General features: G+C 39.4%; 1 protein-coding gene and 1 long non-coding RNA gene across 5 annotated transcripts in view; one reads left to right on the forward strand and one right to left on the reverse strand.

Moving 5' to 3' along the window:
• Positions 1–140: 140 nt before the first annotated feature.
• On the reverse strand, positions 141–17,254 carry chrna1 (cholinergic receptor, nicotinic, alpha 1 (muscle)). Its single transcript, XM_071479892.1, has 10 exons — positions 11,985–17,254; positions 7,484–7,626; positions 5,643–5,687; positions 4,937–5,046; positions 4,633–4,828; positions 4,013–4,250; positions 2,643–2,866; positions 2,435–2,549; positions 2,065–2,189; positions 141–1,968 (listed from the first exon to the last, which is right to left on the reverse strand). The coding sequence occupies exons 1-10, from the start codon at positions 12,037–12,039 to the stop codon at positions 1,840–1,842; spliced, it is 1,380 nt and encodes a 459-aa protein (XP_071335993.1). The 5' UTR covers positions 12,040–17,254; the 3' UTR covers positions 141–1,839.
• The window catches only part of LOC139622533 (uncharacterized), a 118,661-nt gene continuing 105,024 nt past the window's right edge, over positions 5,951–19,587 (forward strand). For all 4 annotated transcript variants that reach the window (XR_011691296.1, XR_011691297.1, XR_011691298.1 and 1 more), the window contains exons 1-2: positions 5,951–6,121; positions 6,230–6,394. This is a non-coding gene — a long non-coding RNA (uncharacterized lncRNA). The remainder of the gene's footprint in view (positions 6,122–6,229; positions 6,395–19,587) is intronic.

The raw sequence follows: 19,587 nt of genomic DNA on the forward strand, positions 1-19,587 counted from the left end.
CATGATAAGCCTGCTATCAAGAATACGTGATAAGATAGTTCTGTAAAAAGGTAAGACTAAATGTTATGTCAGTGAGGTCTGAGCTCTGCATAACAAACCCATTATAATACAATAATAAAGGAAGTTATAATGGCATAAACTAAATGAATAATGACTTTTATTTTTCACTCTATTCCACATCTACACATCTACAAATATAAAAAACCACAACAAATGATCAGTGCAATATGACTTTACAGAACTTCACTGTATAATTAAACTGAAGGTGGTGGTCTTGTCTCTTGTCATAAGAAACCACAGCTGCAAAATAAATCAAGTTGCCTTCAGCTGGTCACTGTAAACACAGGCAGCAACACTGCAGCAGTGAAAGACAAGTTTCAATTTCATGGAATTTTTCACACACACAATCTTCCTCTGTTATGTTACTGTTTGTTGTATTTTCAGTGGTACTAATAAAGCTGTACAAAACACAATTCTCACCAGCTTTAATCCAATAACCCCAAAATGAGAAACTACTGCTTGACCTAATTAATTCAAATGATCATTTTGATATCCGGTGGTCACTGGTTGAAGATGTCCATGCACATAAAGTGATTCTAAATTTACCAAAACTGAGTGTTAGCAGCAGAGAAAGGTCAGGTGACCTATGCTGCTATTCAGATGAGCAGCACATCAGCTTAGAGATGGCTGTTTCTCAAACAAACTCAGTTTGATGGCAAGTCACCAGTGCCTCCACCTGCAGCAGACACAAGGTCTGTTGTCTTTAGCTTTTACAGATATTCACTGAAAAATATGCAGATCAAACTGATTTTTAACCTCAGTTTTTCAATATGGTTAAAAATCAAATACTTTATAAAAAAACGAACAAACAAATGAGCCTTAAACAAAACGTATAACAGAGTACAGAGGAATTTACATGCATCAGTGACAAAGCAAATGTTGCCACTAACCCATGAATATTTGAAGCAGTTTTCTATTTCCGAATCAACACTTGTGATCTGAAATTCACAACCTTAACACATAAATATAAATGAGACATTTTTTTGAGTGTCAGGCAAAATAAAACAATAAAACTTCCAGGCGGGAAATAATCTTGTCTGCACTCAAAGGCCAAGACAATGTCATCAGCCTTAGAAGACGTTCAGCCTTGAACAAGCTAAACTCCTCTTCTGCTTCCTGTAACATCCAGGTTTCTGCGTGGACAGAAGCCCTTGCCCGACCCACCGTAATGAGATGGACACAGGGTTCAAATTCTCTACTCACTCAAATTGTCTATAGAAAGTACATGTTTTTGCTAATGATACAGTATCCATTCTCAGTTAAGTCCTCAGCATAGTGGACATGAAAACATAATTGTGTTAAAGTTTTTTTTTCTGTTTTAACATTTAAGAAGATCCTCCAACACAGACCTTAAATCAAGCTGCCAAAAAAACAAAACAAATGCATTATTACTGTTATGGCTTTTTCATAAGAGTATTAAGTTACACTCATAGAGCCCACCAGAGTGATGGCAGCAATAAAACACTGTAGAAAAACGTCAAAAACAATAGACAAATTGTGAGTGACAATAGATTCAAGTATGACCCATCTAGATCACCGGACTCAGCTGCCGTCTCCTCAGTTTCAGTAAATACACAAACCCTTTGGAGGTGACACAAGTGACTGAACCTAACAGCATTTAAAAATCAACTCAAAGTGTGTCTGTCTGTGTCTGAGAGGCGGCGGGAGGAGGAGAACAAACACAACTCGAAGCAGTTGACTGATGGAAAAGTGTTCTCATGCATCTCCAAGTGTGATATGGATTCTGATAACACACATACTCCTTCAGGGGTTGAGCCCCTACAGCATGTTGAGTTCGATGAGTCTCCCCGCAAAGACGGCGAGCGTCCCGATGATGCACACGGCCATGAACACACAGAGCAGGATATGGTCCAGAACCATGGCAACGAACTTCCACTCCTCTGCCGCCTGGGATGAGATGAGATGAGGAAGAGAGAAAGTCATGTTTGAGGACTTTTGACCTTGGAGTTTTTCACTCCATCATTCAAAAAGGCGCTGGCTTACATTGTTGGATTCCTCATCTGATTTCATGGTTTCAGCGATGTACTTCACCCCTTCGATGGCGCTGCGGACATCAGGGTTTTTAGCGATGGGAGACTGGTAGGTGACACTTGTTGGGGTGGGGTTACCTGCAGAGGAAAAAGCAGGGATAGGTTGTAGTTGTGGGGGCACACAGAGAGATACAACATCCTCAACAGTTTCAGACACTGTCTTTCCTGTGCAGAAGTTTCCTGTTTCAATCAGTATTTCTTCACATCTGAGGTCAGTTGGTATTATCTAAAACTTTCCACAGACACACCTGCCTGTTACACTAACATGTCTACAGGCTTTCTGTAAATGTTAGCATGGATCTGTCATATGGCTGCAGTCTTGCCTGAGATGTCTGAGATGTCCATGTCAGTAGGGAACAGTCTCTTCTGTCGGATTTCCTGACTGGGGCGCTTCATTGTTGAGAAGAACATCATGTTGGGAATGGTTTCAATGAAGACCTGAGACAGGCGGACACAGGTACTGATCACATTTCTTTTTCAAAATCAGTCACATGGACAAATTATAATTACAGAGGTGATATTGACATGAACCTTGCGGATCCACGCGGGCATGGTGTGCGTGCTGGGCGAGCGGTGATGCGTGTTAATGACGATGACGGTGATGATGATGGAGGCGATGACAAACACCATGGTGAAGAGCATGTATTTCCCTATGAGAGGAACCGCACTGGAGGTGGACGGGATCAGCTCCACAATAACCAGCAGGAAGACAGTGAGAGACAGCAGCACAGAGATGGACAGAGTCATCTTCTCACCTACAGACAGAGATGGACACACAAAGACAAACAGGCCACTTTTACACCCCTGGTATTGATCCTTAGCTTCAAATTTCTGCCTATACATGAATTTAAAGACTTATTACCTAAATAAGTACACATGTACCAAATGTGTACATAAATAAACTATTTACTGTATTGGCATTTACTGTAATGTTTGGCAGTGAACAGATTTTTTTCTGATTATTATTGCATCTTGCAGTTTGAGCTGTACTTTGACTGTTACTAAAATGGTGTAATGTTTAGACAGGTTCACATATTTCAAAAAGCTGATCAGTACTGGATCAACAATATTGAGTAACCGTTTCAGTGTTTTCTAGTGTTACAGAATCACACCTGAGAATGAAAAAGTTCGTGTACTCCAAGCAAAAAACTGAAGAATTCCAATCTGTTAGTTGAAATGAAAGTCACTGCGACAAGTGTTACAGCTCTGCGGCAACCCTAGTTTTTCTCCCTTGTGTTTCTGTTCGTTTCCTTGTCCTCCTTTGTGTCTCCTCCTCCCCGTCTGTCTCTGTGTAAGTGTGTGGGCGTGGCTTCTCACTCCTGGCATCACTCCACACCTGAGACTAATCTCCTCATCATGCTCCAGCTCAAGAACCCGGACTACCCTCGACTCACTGCCAGGTTGTTCAGTCCACTGAGCAGGGGCTACACTCTCAGCTGCTCTGGTCTCTAGAGTAGAATTTTCTTGTGTTTATCAGTTGTTCACCTTGAGCTCTTCTTCTAACATGTACCTCCTTGTGCCTTCATCTCCAGCCAGTCTCCACCATTCCCTGCTCCACCCCCTCTACCAGCCACCAGCTTCCCCTTTTGCTTGCCCCTTTTGACATTAAAATACCTTAATCTGTGTAACTTGCCTGTGTCTGCTTCCGGGTCCAATTCTTAACAGTAGTAACCAAATCCTACTGGATTTAGTGGATTTTCCACATATGAAATAGAAGTGAATATATTTAACTTCATGTGTTTTTTCACAGTTTCCATATTCAAGATATATATCTGATGTGTGCCACATATAAGAAAGTACATTTGAAATGGGATACTTGTACCAACTTGGAAAACTGGGGCATGGTTACTGAATTCTGAGCAAGTTTCTACGCACTCCAAAAGTCACCAGGATCTACGCACCGGAATCAGTGGGCAGGTAGAAGACCAGTGCGGTGAGAAAAGAAAACAGCATACAGGGAATGATGACGTTGACGATAAAGTAAAGAGGCAGCCGCAGCATCAGAAAATGATAGGTGATGTCCAGGTATGGTGTGTCGGGACAGCAGGTGTAGTAAACCCAATGTTTCCAGCCCCTGTAGTCCTTTAACACCCACTCTCCCGACTCCATGAAGTTACTGAGGTCTGGCCGATCGCTGTCCTAAAAGACAGAGGAGGAAAAGGTAATGTACTACAATAGAACAGGGTATAATGCTAAGGCCATTTGGATTTGGAGGGTACATGTTACATTCTGCTTTTTAATTATTAGTAATTATGAATTTTTACATAATTAATTTTACAAAACCTGCATGCAATTTTCTTGTATTCTTGAGAAATGTTGTCTTTAAATTGGTTAAAATTTATGATCTCATACCATTTTGTTATTGTAATATAACTGGAGTGATGAGGATGATTAAGTTAATTATTTTCAAGGTGGAGAGTTACTTAACTTGTAGTATATTAAAAACAGCATACACTTGTTTATCCCAACTGCTTGTGCTAATCTGTTACAATAACCCCAAAAATATATAAGTTACACTTACTGGGTTGATGACGACTAGCAGACCATCATATGTCCAGGTTCCCAGTTTCATGCTACAGTTCTGCAGGTCGAATGGGAAATGGAGGACAATAATCTCGCAGTAACTCTTAAAGATGGCCGGAGGGTTCCATGTTATCATCCCAGTGTGCTCCAGCAGGACTTTAGTTTCATGGATGATGGCAAAGTCACCGTCGGCACTGCAGAGGAGAAGAAGAGGAGAAGAAGAGTCGAGCAGATGTTCGAGGGATGCTAAATACAGGTGTGTGTTTGAATATATATCAAAAAGACAGGGAATGTGTGTTTACTTGTTGTATAGCACCAGGTCAGGCTTCCATATGTCGGTTGAAGGGACTCTGATCTTTCTGATGCCTCCGTAGTCATCTGGATTCCACTTCAAGTTCACATCTTCCCATTGCTAGGGTGCAAATTGGAAAACTTTAGATAATTTGGTCTAATCTGATAAAGAACAGTGAAGTTGTTTAATTCAAACCTGGGCATTACATACAAGTTGTCATGTACAGTACGAACAGTACACAGCAAAGCAAAAATCTTATTTATCACTAATTTGTGAATTAATTTGTGATAAATTTAAATGGTAACTAAAGAATTTAAACATGTGATAGCAGTAGGGCTAACATTCAGTGGCAACTGGAGCTAAACATAGAAATTGTACAGCAGATTAATGACTCAAATCGAAAGAAATTGTCTTTCTAACATCCTATAATCTCCACCTGCGGTTAAATTTAACAATGTGCAATGTAACAAACCCAATAAAATGATAATTCTTGTAAAAATCCTTGACTATCAGCTACTTTACACTTCTCCACCACTTCAAAGTGAACATTTCACTCTACTACATTTGTTTGACAGCTGCTCTTCAGACAAACATGGTCAGTTTATAAAATATAGGCCTACATTATTATAGACTACACAACCCGACAGTATAAGATGCTAAAAGTTCACTTAAGCAAAAGATATTTAGTATTTCTTCCACTGCTGTTCAACATTTACCTGTCTGAGCCGGACATTGCTGGTCACAATCTGATTAACTTCATCCTGAGAGAAGAAGAAGAAGAAGAAGAAGAAGAAGAAGAAGAAGAAGAAGAAGAAGAAGCAGAAGAAGAAGAAGAAGAAGAAGAAGAAGATTTAAAAAAAAAATTGATTTAATGACAAAATAAAATTTGTCGTGTGTGATATTTCTGTGTCATTGTATTAATTTTAGGAGTAACAGAAATAAAAAATAATTTGATAAAATCCAAAGTAAAATCACAGACTTTCAATTCAGATATTAAAGGTCAAGAGGTCAGACGCGAATTTACCGTTAGTCGTTAACGACCTCTACTTCCGCTTCATTGCCACAGAGGACAGAAAACTGTCTCCCATTGATGTAAAATTAAAATAAACGAGCTGAAAACGTTTTCCACACAAAGTAAAGACAGGTTTTTGGAGTAGGAGACAACGGACCAGACCTCAAACCAGGAACATGGAAGGTTTGTTGAGCCTCTGTCGGGAACTTTGCTGCAGTTGAAGTTAATGCTAACTTTAATGTTAGCAAGATTGATTGGTTTTGCTAATGATAGTATATTGTTTTCCACTAGCAACAGTCCATGGGGGAGCTGAATATTGAGAGCAGAGAAGAAGAGCTTTTCAGCAGCTTTTAAGAAGGAGTAATAAGTGTCGTCGATGGATTTGTCAAGAAGCCCTGGTCATCACCTTTGCTGCCTGGTTAAGCTAGCCAGAGGCGAGGAGGCAGAGCTACAACAGTAAGAGCATCTTTATCTTTTTATTTTTCCTGCTCGTGTTGTGTGGCCCGCCGTGCCATCACTGAACCAGTTTTCTTGTTGTGAGTTTAGCCTGTGAAGTGGAGGTCAGGGAGAGTGGCCTTTGCCTTTACAGTGTTCCTGAACTACCCACACATTTATCTGTATGTGACACGGCCATTGAAGTGAACCTTGTTTCTTGGATTTGTTGCAGATTGGTTGATGCTGGAGGTGTTACAGAATATTTTCTGTTGTTATTTCACACCGCTTGGTCAGTGGCTAAATGTCATCCTGACAAGGTTCTCAGACCTGCTTTGTTTGTTTCAGTGCCAAGGACAGTGGGATAGCTTTACTTTTTTTGTGATCTGTCAGTTGCTGTGACTTTCCTCTTATCAGTGGGACTGTTTGCTTATACTCTGATGTGCTTGCTATGTATTTGATATCCCATATCGAATCTCATATCTCACTTAAGACTTGTTGGCAGCATGGCTTTACCTTAGGATCGCTTAAGTTTCCTAATCATGCTATAATAATCTTAAAAATAGTGTCTGGCTCAGCGTGGTATGGAGGGCCCCTTTTACAGTGCTGAATTTCTTGTCTATTGCTGTATTGACTACATACCCTGTTTTTTTGTCTGTGTAATACAATGAGAACATTTTTCAAGTTAGTAAATTATGACTAATTGCTTTTTTTAAGGTGTAGTTTCTCAAGACTTGAAACTACTGCAGTATTTTGCTAAGCATCAGTTTTTGCTCTTTATACTGTTTATGAAAACTACTTAAGTAAAAATAAGCTACACAGTAAGGGAAGAGTGGTTCAAAGAAAAAAAAGAAATTGTAATATCCATGTACCAAATACTGGAGTATAAAGCTTATAAGTCCACCTAAAAGTAGACTTAGCAATATCAGTGTATTTCTAAAAAGGGAGACAAAGGGGGGAAGAAAGACCTGCTAAGTTACAGTAAAAACAAAATAAATATTTGGAGGAAGCCTGAAAGGCTCAAGTGAAAATATAGGGAGCATTATGTCATGCTACTTAAATTAAGTAATCAACTTCCTTTTTTATTGCTTTGCTTTTTCCCCTCTCACTTACCACACTGATGAGCTGTATTAACTGTAGTCCCACTGTGACAACCACGGCTTCACTGAAGTGGTTCACGGGACGAACCACCTTGTTGTAACCAGTAAACAGGGTTTTCACCAGACGAGTCTCATCTTCTGAGCACAAAACTGGACCTAGGACACACAGACACGCACAAAATTCAGTCAGGCAGTCAGTCTTTTTTTATTACAGTCTTTACTTTATGTATATCACAATGATGTTGAAGATCAGTCAGACTGATCGACAAGGACAGGACAATACTGACTTGGCGCCCATGGAAGTAGTGTAACTTGAAACTAATTTCAATAAACATATTCATGCTACACACAAACACTGATAACACACAAATGTTATTTTGGGCTGACTTTGGGCAGAGGTACACAGTGAGTATGATTATGTTTCCATATCCAGCTGACGCCAGTGTCCCCACAAATGTTTTCGCACCGGAACTGAAATCACAGCTGAAGCGGCAGGAAAGCCAACAGATTGTATTTAACTGTGATTCACACACCAAACATTTCCCTGGCTTACAACCAGCAACCTGAAACCATTCACTGTGACTGAGAGAGATGGAGAGAGCGAGAGAATAGGAATGGGAAGAAAGAAAGACAGGAAGAGGCCGGACTTGTCAGATGAGAGAGGGGCAGGGACAGACATATGCAGACAGATCAGCAGCAACAACAGTTAAATGACTGACATTCCATAATGGTGAAAAGCCTCTGCATTGAACGTCCTATGAACTGTCTAAGCACTGCGATCAAGTCTGTTTTTGTATAAGTCCTTGGAGCGAACCTAATCTGAGTGCTAAGAGGGTGTTTAGGAAAACTAGCCTTTACCAGTCCACTTGGCATTAAGTCTGGATCAGTTAGAGTTCAGAATAGTTAACATTTAACACCTCTTCACACAAATTGTGTTTCCAGCTAACAGACTTACAAAAGCCATGCCTTTATCTCTCTGTAAATTATGCTATGCCTACATTTTTGGATAGCCTCAATGATAGACAAAATAACACATTAAATGGTTTATTAATTACTTGACTTAGATGTTTCTTTTTCTCGCCCAAGTATAGACGCCCTTACTGTAGTAGTATATATTTCATACTGCAAGTATACTATTGCATTACCTTTGTTCATGTAATAACACACCTTGTGTAATTTGTTAAAATATGATGCAGCAGATTAGCATAGTGCCACTTGCCAGGTTGTGACCCAGGTTACATCCTTTGCATGTTATTTCTGGAATCTGCTGGTGACCAACACTCAGCCTGACCTGAGCAGATGAGGATCTTGTTTCATTTAGCCAGCAAGAGCAGAGGAGACACACACACACACACACACACAGAGGCAGTTTGTTTTTGGGTTTAGGATCTTTCTCAAAGTTTATGATGAGGAGTGTAGTGTTGTTGTGTACAGATGTTAACGTTTATTTCCCTGGATGTCTCACATTATCTCTGTGTGTCCCTGGCTGCCTGCTCCCTGTCTGTTGTCCTGCTAGCATGCTTTGATCTGGCCACATACAAAAATAGAAGGGAGGCGGGACAGAGGAGCCACTTGGAGCTGTCAATCATTGCCCACTCTCAGCTCCCCATGGTACTGAAATGCCACTGCCACTCTGTCCATTTTCTGCCACTTTCTAGCTGAAAAGTGTGGGCAGGAGATTATTTCAAGTTGCATTTGACTCCATAATGAAATAGACACGTAGCAAACTTTTGACCAAGATGCCTTTGAGTCACATGGCCGGGTGGGAAAGTACTGTTGAGCAAAGTGAATCAGTGATACTGTTACAGTACATCTGAGCAGGGCTTTAAAGGAGGTATCCACTTACTTTCAACTTGTCTGCTTCCCGAGGATGGACATGAATTATTGCATTCAGTCAAATGTGGCTGAATGGGTATGGTTGGCTATAGATAGCTAGTTTCACTTGAGTCATTGCATTGTATCTATCTATGATGACAGCCACATATCTTACTCAAAACACAAACTATCTCTGCTGGCAAAGGCAGTGCTTTCTTGTCCATTAAGGCTGTTGTCAGTGAAAAAAAATGTCCTCTTCCTTATTCTCTATGAAATTTGTTTATACTGCATAATAGTCAAACACCTGTGCAAAGTAGTAAGCCAGTATATGAGTCCTGATGTGTCTTTATTAAGATCGCAAATTTGTTACTTTTGAGAATTCAGTCATCACGTATAGCACCTTTTCTTAGCAGCCATTTATTATTTCTTGTTTGTGAAACATTGTGATGCTGCAACAGCAGAAGGGGCTCGTAGCCTTGTGGAGAGAGGTAGAGAAAGTGTTCCAAGTGTATTGTTCAGGTTCCTTCTGATGCAGCACCTCCAGCCAGTTGTCCTGCATTCTGCACTGGTGCAAACGTCTAAAGTCAATTTTGGACTGCAATCTTAATGACGTTTACCCTTGTTAAACAGATGTGTTTTCACAAATGGCAAGGTCAGCTTACCTGACCACATGAGTAACATACAAGTAAAGAATTGAAGATGTTCATTTGAAAATAAGATACCAAGCAATTACTAAATATGGCCCTTATGCTTATGAAAGAGTCGTATGACAGGTCACAGTATGGCTTACTTGTAAAGTTACGTCATCTGAGGATCTTGATTTATTTAACCTGAGACAAAACAATCATGTTTCCAGGCTGGAATAATCTGTTTGATATACTGACATACAAGCTTCAGCTTGTAAATATTTTTCAAAGTGAATTCATGGTATGCGGGAGTAAAACCCTTCAACTGATTTACTGAGCACCATTTTTATTGCACATTTGCAGTGATGCAGATAATGTCTAACTAGTAGCTAACAGGCTGCATCCATTCATCCTGACACACTGCTTGTACCTCGCCATCACATCAATTTGTCACCACTGTGTTTCTTAAAATGTGCCAGTACTCAGATCACTGAATTAGAAAGGATAAAAAAATTAATTCCCCTTGAAATTAATAGATTGGTAATCTCTGTGGTGCAGACATTGAATGCTTAATATTGACAGGACTAAAAGATAAACACTGTTTCAGTGCATGAAAATCTAAAATCAAGCATGTGACCATGATGAATGCACCATTTAAATGAAAAAAAAATTGGCAGTTATGATTTAATGTTTCAAACAATTAATTTATAAAGCACTGACTAAACTACTCAGGTTTAACTGGATGATACTGTGTCAGGGTGAATTCATTCTGTTCATTCCAACTCTATATAATGAGCTGCATTTAAGCCTTTTCTTGTGATCAGCATAGAGGACACTGGGAAAATTTCCTGCTCTTGTTCCTTCTGCCTAATTTCTGTCACAGTTAGTCGTATGTTCTCTTTGGGATTCTGTCAGAACCCTGACTTTTTTACCACAGGTATGAGTGCATCATGTAATTTCATGTTAAGTAGATGTTTTCAGTAATTGAAGCCACGGTCTCTTCATTTGCCTTTCGCTGCTTAACAGAAGAACTGGTCACATTATGTTATAATTACTGTCTTTCTTTCACTGTAGAGTCTGTGAAATACATGGGTATAAGCATTTAATTAGTGTATAGTGTATTAATGTGAAGGGTTCAGTGGATGAGGATAAATAGACCATACACTTAATGAGCAAAACATTTGTCTAAATGATATAAAAAGTTGTTAAAAAGAATGTTTATCAAACATAGAAATATGGATGAATTACAAATCTTTAAAGTGCTCTACATGTAGGAGAAGCAGGATAGACTTGGGTCTTGGACTGTTCAGTATTAGAAAGGGCATAGGTTTAAATCTCTCAAGGGACAGTTTGTGCATCAACAAGCATGTGTCCTGTCCAAGTGTCCTTGAACAAAGACACTAATCCATACCTGCTCACTGGCTATAAATCACTCTTGAGGACCACATTAGCTACAGTAAATGCCTTAAATATAAATGCAGTGAGGAATGCTAATAATGCTGAGGTACCTCTTTCAGAGTACCTGAAGGACAAATGCTAAAACACATTCATTTGTAGAAGTGCTTTGCACCTACACCAACAGGCTGGATACCATATTGATTCCTGTTAGTTGTATATAGTAACTGTGATTGTATTGTACACAGTTAAGAACCATTCGAGATAAGTATTATGATTCTTATGTGAGTGTGTATTGTAGTGTTTTTTTGGTTACCAGGCCATGTGTCAGGAAACCGTCTCCTGTTTCTGTGCTTGGCCACTTCATGCACTTGATTAGTGTGTGGAGAGATCAGGACTTAAACCACAGAGAAAAATGCACAAAGTACTTATCTTGAAGTGCTGAAAATATAGACAAGGTATGACTTTCATGAAAGGATGAGGTAGCAGGTTGTTTTCTGAATAGTTAAAGTTGAAGAAACTAATTTTGATTTGTTGAAACAGATCAGTCACTCTTTGGTAGCTTAAATATGGATTTGTGCTGCAACACTAAGTACAAAACCATAAACAAGCAAGCTGTAATATCAAGACTCCCACGCACATGCTCACACATACACACATACACACAGGAAAACTTACCGGCAAATACACTGAGAATCCACGCCAGCAAGATCTGGATCTTAGGAAGGTTCATGTCTCCACCAGACCTTTGTAAAAAACGCCCTTAAATCTACAGCATCTGTTTAATAATATGTTGTTAACCAGTTAGCAGGTCATAAGCTAACCTAACAGACTTTACTCAGAAGCAGACATATGCAGTAAAGCTGTAGCAGTTACTTTGGAGTTACAGTGGTTAGCGGAAATGTGGACTGGACAGTATGTGAACTCTGAGCTCTGGTTTCTCATGGCAGACTCCAGTCCACCTCCCCCACCCAACAACATCCCACCCTCTCAGCACAGTTCGTGGCACGAGGGACAGCTGGGAGTGTGTGTGTATGTGTGTGTGTTAGTGTGTTGAAAATACACAAATCAGCACTATCATTATTTTTCATACATGTGGAGGTTTTTCTTTGACTCAAGTGTGAAGGAATTTTCCTTCCTTGAACTATTTTTCCTTGATCATTAGGTCTTTACAAGCAGGATTTAGTATTACTAAGGTAACCACCATTGTAAACCTGGGTTTTCAGGGTATGTGTCCATGCCCATTTCCATGGTAACTTATGCAGCACACCTAACCTGCTCTGGAGCAAGTTATGTTCGAGATAACAGATCAATTCATATACTGTGAAAGCATTGCAAGCAAGCAGATCCTGTGGAGCTTAGTGTGTGGACTGTGACAGAGTCTCTTAGGAGGGCAAGAGTGCTCAGGGACCAGAAAACCCTTTGGCTTTCCCTGACAATCTTTTATATGAGAGATACAGATTCTTGTTGGAGGGAATGACTTTGGAGGCAAGTTGGAGTAAGTAAATACATGTTACTTACTCTCACAATAATTGATATATAATTATGTTTTATTAGCAACCCAGTAGTTTAAGATTAACTCATTGACCCTGTGCCGATGTGGCCTGTTAGAAGCTGCCACTTCCATCACAGTCTGATGAGACACCCCATTCCACCCCTTCCATTACGGGACAACCCTCATTATTGCACAGGGCCAGCTACTCAGCAGGAATCTACACCTGCGTAGGAGGCCCCCCTCCTGTCTTCTTAATTTAATATTTTTTTCCTGTTGGCTGCAGCAATGCCAAAACCATTTCATTGTGCTTTTGTATACTGTTATCATCCTACAACAGAGACTGATTGAAGCACTAAAGCCTTATACTTAAACCAGGGCTTGAAAATAATGGGGCCTTGTTGTCCTGGGGAAAGTTCAAAAATATATTCGGGACAAACAAATTTGAAAAAGATTTTATATATATAACTTTTCCTTTATGATAAACTATCATACTGAATTGAGCACTGACTAATGATTACAATGGAGTGTGTCTTCTCATATTATCATATTTACCATCACTGCAAAACTTGTCATAACACAGGTTAATTCACAGATCTGGCGGGTCGCATCATAAAGTTAACACTCTGATGAATACCAGAAGGGTCGCAGCTGGTGAAAAACATCATTAATGTCACGTTCTCTAACAGGTGAGCTTCACAGCAGACAGCTGACTCACTTTACCTGAATAATAAAAATTCAATTTAAAAAAAAAAAAAAAAAAAAGTGTCTGAAAAGCTCAGAGATTATAGTCAGATCGACTTGTGTCCTAATGATGGGACAGTGATATATGCCTATTAACTTGCATGTTCACACAGTTTGCAATTTTTCTCTTTTCCTTCCTGCGTTTGGCAGCTGAAACTGTGTTGCTTTTAGCCTTGATTACGTGTTTAACTTCTTTGTATTTATCTAATATGATAGTTTGCTCTTCATTTGTAAAACATGCTACTCTGCTGCCATTGAACTTGTCCATGTTTGCGATTGGTCATATGCTGCAACCATCGCCTCTTTTATGAGAACATGCTCATGGCTAGATTGGGAAAGCCTGGGTTGATTTAGTGAGTTGATAACTACTGTTGTGTGACTGCTTAGCGTGATTACGGCTGTTAGGGATTGTGAAGCCAAATAATGAAAAGATTGCCTGGCTATATTGAGAGGTGTTGGAGGTGTTACAGAGGAGGAACTCTTTGAAGAGATGAGTCTTCCAGAGATTCTTGAAGATAGAGAGGGATGCCCCTGCTCTGTTAACGTTTAGTAGCATGTTCCACCACCGGGGTACCACAAACAAGAACAGACTGGACTGTGTTACCTTGTGTGCAGGGATGGAAATGCCCGGCAACATTACTTAGAAGAAAGCAGTTGCCGAGAAGGAGCATAAACCAGTATTGTTTACTTCTAACGTGGCTGATAATTTGCAGCTGTTCTCCGACCATCAGCGGTAACCATAGCAACCAAAGCCTATGATAAGTATTTGCGGGGGGGTAGACATTCAAGGAAAGGTATGCAGTGTCATAGAGTCCCAGGGACAGATAGTTTGCAGTGTCCCTCAGTAAGACAAAAGTCAAACAAAACCTGCAACCTGCAATAAATGCATCTGCATTTTGTCTCCCGAAAACTCCTTCCGTCAGCCCACAAGATTTCCATCACATCCAGCACAGCATCGTATCACTGAGGTAGAGCGGCAGAGGGCATTGAGAGGCATAAAGTGAGACAGCGAAGGGGAAAGGAAGACAGACAAAACAGATGGACAGAGTAGGGGAAAGGGAGACAGACAGAGCCAGGGAGGCAGATAGGAGGACAGCTGAGAGCAGTCACTGATGGAATGAGAAACATGTCCACACATGCTGCTACCCTTTAACACACACGCGCACACACACACGCACACACCAGTACCCACCACCCTGCCAGCATGCATGCCATGTCAGGAAACTCACCAGTGTGTCTGTCAGACTGAATAAGTGACCAGTTATAAATAATAAGGTTTAGGGTTTTTCTACATGTTACGGTGCCTTTTTATGTAGTTAAACAATGATCTAACTTGATCTTGATTTTAGATAATTTATTCTAACCTTGTTTTCCTGCTTATCTGACATGATAACATAATGAAAACTTTTCACTGTTGTTGTTTGTGTGCAGTTAAAAAATCCATATTTTCATTTTCAGTTTTCATTTCCATCTCTTTTTTAATCATAAAACAGGTCTAGATGCTATAAAAATACTATGAAAGTAGAAAAACTAGAACAATATGCAAAAAAAAAAAAAAAAAAAAAAAAATTTTTTTTGATTATTTTGGCAGATATTGTGATATGAGTTATGATTTCAGTTGGAATGGTCATTTTTGCATTTCATTTGCACTGAAAAAATATAATGATTTTTGTTGGCTCTTATACCAAACAAGCATGTTCCCTTATGTGTGGAGAATATGATTTATAGGCTTGGGCGTCTCTGTAGCTTTATTTATGGTTTGTCAAGATTTGAATATTGCATTGTAGTTCTGAAACTGGATCTTGTGCCGGTCATACAAACAGCACATTTCCACCATGGGGTGAAGAAGAAGTCAAGCTAATTTCCTTTTTAGTTGCAGAGACTTTGCAGCTCTTACATGTCATAAGGTTATTAGGTTTCGACTCAGAGGATTCAAACATTACAGAGCACTGACATTTTGTGATGTGGTAGGTTCGTGGTAAGTCACTCAGTTGAAGCAATTGATTGAGTAAACACACACCCGAATGAATCAACTGCTGTCCCCACAAGATGGCAGTACAAGCCTGAGAAAGCACAGCACAAAGCACAGGGCTTGATGACATTATGGTCTACACTGGAGTGGATATATAAGTGTGTGTGTGTGTGTGTGTGTGTGCTCGTGCTCGTGCTCGTGCTCGTGTGTGCTCAGTCTGTGTCAGTCTGTCATACCTGCTATTTGTCTGTCTGTCTGTCTGGCACTCTAAGGTATACTTCTCTCTGCCAGGCTGTACACTTCCCACCAATTGGTCTCTCTCTCTCTCTCTCTGCCTTTCTGTATATCTGTCTTCTGTTTTTCTTCCCGTCTCTCTGTCTCTGTTCCTGTTCAGGAAACACACGCTGACTTCATACACGGGGTTAAAATTGAGACAGAATTTTGAAGGGAATATGAAAAAGCACTGAGAGGTGAGTAATGTAAGCCACCTGTCAGGGTCTTACAGAAACCTAATTTCTCAGCATTTAATGGCATGCAGAAATTTCATTATTTCCATTTACACAACAACATTCTGGCCTAAAATCATTGCGCAAAGTACACCCGTGTATATAACATATGGAAAATATTCCAGGACACTGAGCTGCTGTCAGTCAAGACCTTACATTACCAAATGGCCTTTTAAAAATCTCATTTTTATGGGTCCGCAGCCACAGCCGGACTGCCGGAGGCATATTGTTTTCAGGTTGTCTGTCCATCCCACTCTCGTGACCTCACAAAATGTGGTTGTGGCCTTGTGAAAGTAATATTTCTGTAACACCCTGAGGGAATTTCTTCAAATTTGGTTAAAACATCCAACTGGACTCAAGGATGAACTGATTAGATTTTGGTGGCTAAAGGTCAAAGGGTCAAGGTCACGGTGACCTTACAAAACATGATTTTGGCTGTGCAAACACAATATCTCGAGAACTCGTCAAGGAAATCTCTTCAAATTTGGCACCAACGTTCACTTGGACTCAAGGACAAACTTATTACACTTTGGTTGTCAAAGGTCAAAACACTTTTTAGCCATTATTTAAGACTCAGCAATTATGACAACACTTCACACAAATGGTTAATATTAATATGACTGTGGATAAATAGGGATGTAATCTGAAAGTAGTCTGAGTGGCAGACATACTGTGAGGTGGTAATTATAATTTTGATTAGTTTCTTCACAACAAGTGTCACCTCTTATTAGCTTATTTTAGAATTAAACTTTGTTTCCTTGTTAATGAAAAGGTTATTTCTGATGGAGAAGGAAGTTTTCAGCAGGAAACTGATAACAAACCACTAAAAACAATTTATGCATTCAGACATTGTGTTTTTATGATTTACTAGAAGGACAGCTCAGAGGTTAGACCTAATGTATTGTGTGTTAATCGTACTTGCTTGGTCCTAATTTAATATGTGAGTGGAGGTTTTGTGAGAAATGTAGAATCTGAGACTCAGACACAGACATGGTGCTCTAGTTGGTAAAGACAAGATTTAAGATGGTGGGAAGAAAAGTTGTAAAGTTAGTGTATCACAAGGGAATTTTGCTGTGAAAGGAAGTTGTCAGGCTGGTCCATGTATATTCTGTGAGGGTCAGATAGGGCTGAATGATATAGACCAAAAATCATATCTCAGCATTTTTAGGTTGAACGGCGATGCACCATATATATCTTGGTATTTTCTACAAAGTGGGCTAAATGTTCAGCTATATCTATCTATATATATATATATATATATATATATATATATATATATATATATATATATATATATATATATATATATATATATTCAGTCATCTTGAACAATAATAGACTAATTGAGTACAATTACAGATTTTTCTGTCCAGCTTAACAGAACACACAGCAGCAGCACAGCAATAGCAATAAAAAATGTAAACTTCGCATAAATAACAACCTACAAAGATACACAACTACACAATATTTTCAGGCAGCAAAGGTTTCATGGCCATGGTTGCAACAGCAGCATGAAGTTTAACACACTCTTATAATAGTGGAAAAGATTTGAAATATTTCCATTTTTGGATGCAACTTGTTTATGGCATTCCCTACAGATGATATGGTTTTGCTGCTCATCTATCTGATCTTTAAAGTCCCAGCCATCTACAAATAACTGAACCATTGTTCATCTTTTTACAAATCAGCCCTTCTTCAGCATTGTGAATCGGTGCTGATCCAGAGAAATGAACCCCAGTTTTCTCATTGTTCTTAGTTATTATCTTGGTTGTGCTTATTTCTATGTTTTGGCTGTGGTTCTGTTTGATGGTTAACTGTTCTTAGGTACTGTATTTACACTTGAAGATAGAACTTAAGCCAATTTGAGGAGTGGAAAGAGTCCAAGCACTGACTTAAAACACCTGATTTTTTAAAAATAGTTTGTTGTTTGGGGTAATACATTGCAGGGATATATTGTTAATTTCCTTGAACAGAGGTATTGATGTTCCCAAAGCTGCTGATAGACCCAGACGGGAACACTGGTGAGGAGGTGAATGTAATAGATCACTTATGCAAGATGCTCTAAGATGAGATCTGAATGTCTTCAGATTAGAAAGAGTTTCCAGCAAGCTGAAAGATGTCTGGTGAAGAGCTCGCATTTCAGTGGTTGGAATCTGAAAAGACAAAACAGAAATATTTTCAGTATGTTGAATGATTTACATGCGTAAATTTCAAGTGATGTATAAAGGAATGTATATTTTCTTGTTTAGTCAGGTTGTCCTTGACTTCATATCTTTGTTCCTTATTTTATTTTGTGTATTTTATCTTGTGAAGGAATTGATTATTGTGTGGAAATGGAAAGTTAATAACAGACAGAAAAAGTAAAGAGAGAGGAAGAAAAGGTTTGGACTGGTTTCGATCCTAAACTGGAACGAGCCTTCAGGGTGAGCATAGCCGGAGATTTACAGAATGAAGTCTTGTTAGGGGGTTTTGTAAAAGGCCTTTGTTGTGGGACATCATCAAAAGAATTGAATATGTCCTTACTAGGCACAAAAGATCAATTTTACTCTGTTATGGTCTTTGTGAATGTGGCTTTGTGTAACAAATGACTTTGTATGATACTAATGCTGTCCTAAGAGGATAGTTATTTGTGGATGTGGATGTCTTTGGATGTCTTCATGAGTATTGAACACTTAAAATAGAGAGCGCAAAGGATGGAAGTTAAGTAGTTTCTTTAGTACACCACCAAAGACAAGACACCACTGAGCAGTACCTTCTGTTTTGAGTGCATAAGTGCGTTTGTATTGAAGAGTATTGCAACATGCAGTGCACTTTAAGAACCTGCATGGTGAACTCGAAATGATCAAAAAGTTATGTGTGAAATGCTGGACACCTTTTATCCTCAATGGTTGGCATCTTTGCTATCTAGTGGAAGGGAAAAAACCATCAACGTATTTTCCGACTTGTGAAAATGGTGGCCGGGATGATACACAGGAAAGGATGCCATACACAGGAATGTATACAAAGTATGCAAAGTATTTTTAAGTCATGTACGCAAAGATGCTGGCGGAAATTTCGCAAGTCAAGTCGGTTTGTATTTATGTAGTGCCAGATCACAATAGAAGTTACCTCAAGGCACTAAAGAGCAGGTCTAGACCGTAATCTTTATAATATCATTTATACAGACCCAACAATTCCCACTGCAGCTGACAATCACGGTCAGATGTTGCATTTGTTATTTCTGGTAAGTGCACAGTGGCAGTGTTTGATTTGAGACAATACCACCCTGTCGAAATTCATGCACCATGCTGTACACAGTACACTACATGTCAGTGCACTAATGGAAGTATGTAAATTGAGACAAAGCAAATATCTTGATGGAGGACACTTCAGCAGGGTCGATTCCTGCTGTCGGGAAGAAATTGTCGGCAGCAGGGAGGGAAATTATCAGAGAAACACCACTGATAATTTGGAGACTGTCTTTAAAGGAAGCCAGCTTTTTTCTTCAAGCAAAACATTTGTAGATGTGTTAGATCTCCTCTCTGTGAAGGAGAGAATTTCACTAAAGGAGAGATCACTAAATTATTA

Source organism: Trachinotus anak, unplaced genomic scaffold (assembly GCF_046630095.1).
Source record: "Trachinotus anak isolate AG129_WGS33_773 ecotype Australia unplaced genomic scaffold, CSIRO_AGI_Tana_v1 ptg000007l, whole genome shotgun sequence".
In the NCBI taxonomy this organism is placed as follows: Eukaryota; Metazoa; Chordata; class Actinopteri; order Carangiformes; family Carangidae; genus Trachinotus; species Trachinotus anak.

Bases quoted from the DNA above. Each gene is read 5' to 3' on its own strand.
- chrna1 (XM_071479892.1), bottom strand. From the start codon at position 12,039: ATGAACCTTCCTAAGATCCAGATCTTGCTGGCGTGGATTCTCAGTGTA. The intron at 2,550-2,642 runs GTTCATGTCAAT...CGCCTGTCTCAG, and splicing joins TGCCCGCGTGGATCCGCAAG to GTCTTCATTGAAACCATTCC. The intron at 1,969-2,064 runs GTAAGCCAGCGC...ATCTCATCCCAG, and splicing joins CAGATGAGGAATCCAACAAT to GCGGCAGAGGAGTGGAAGTT.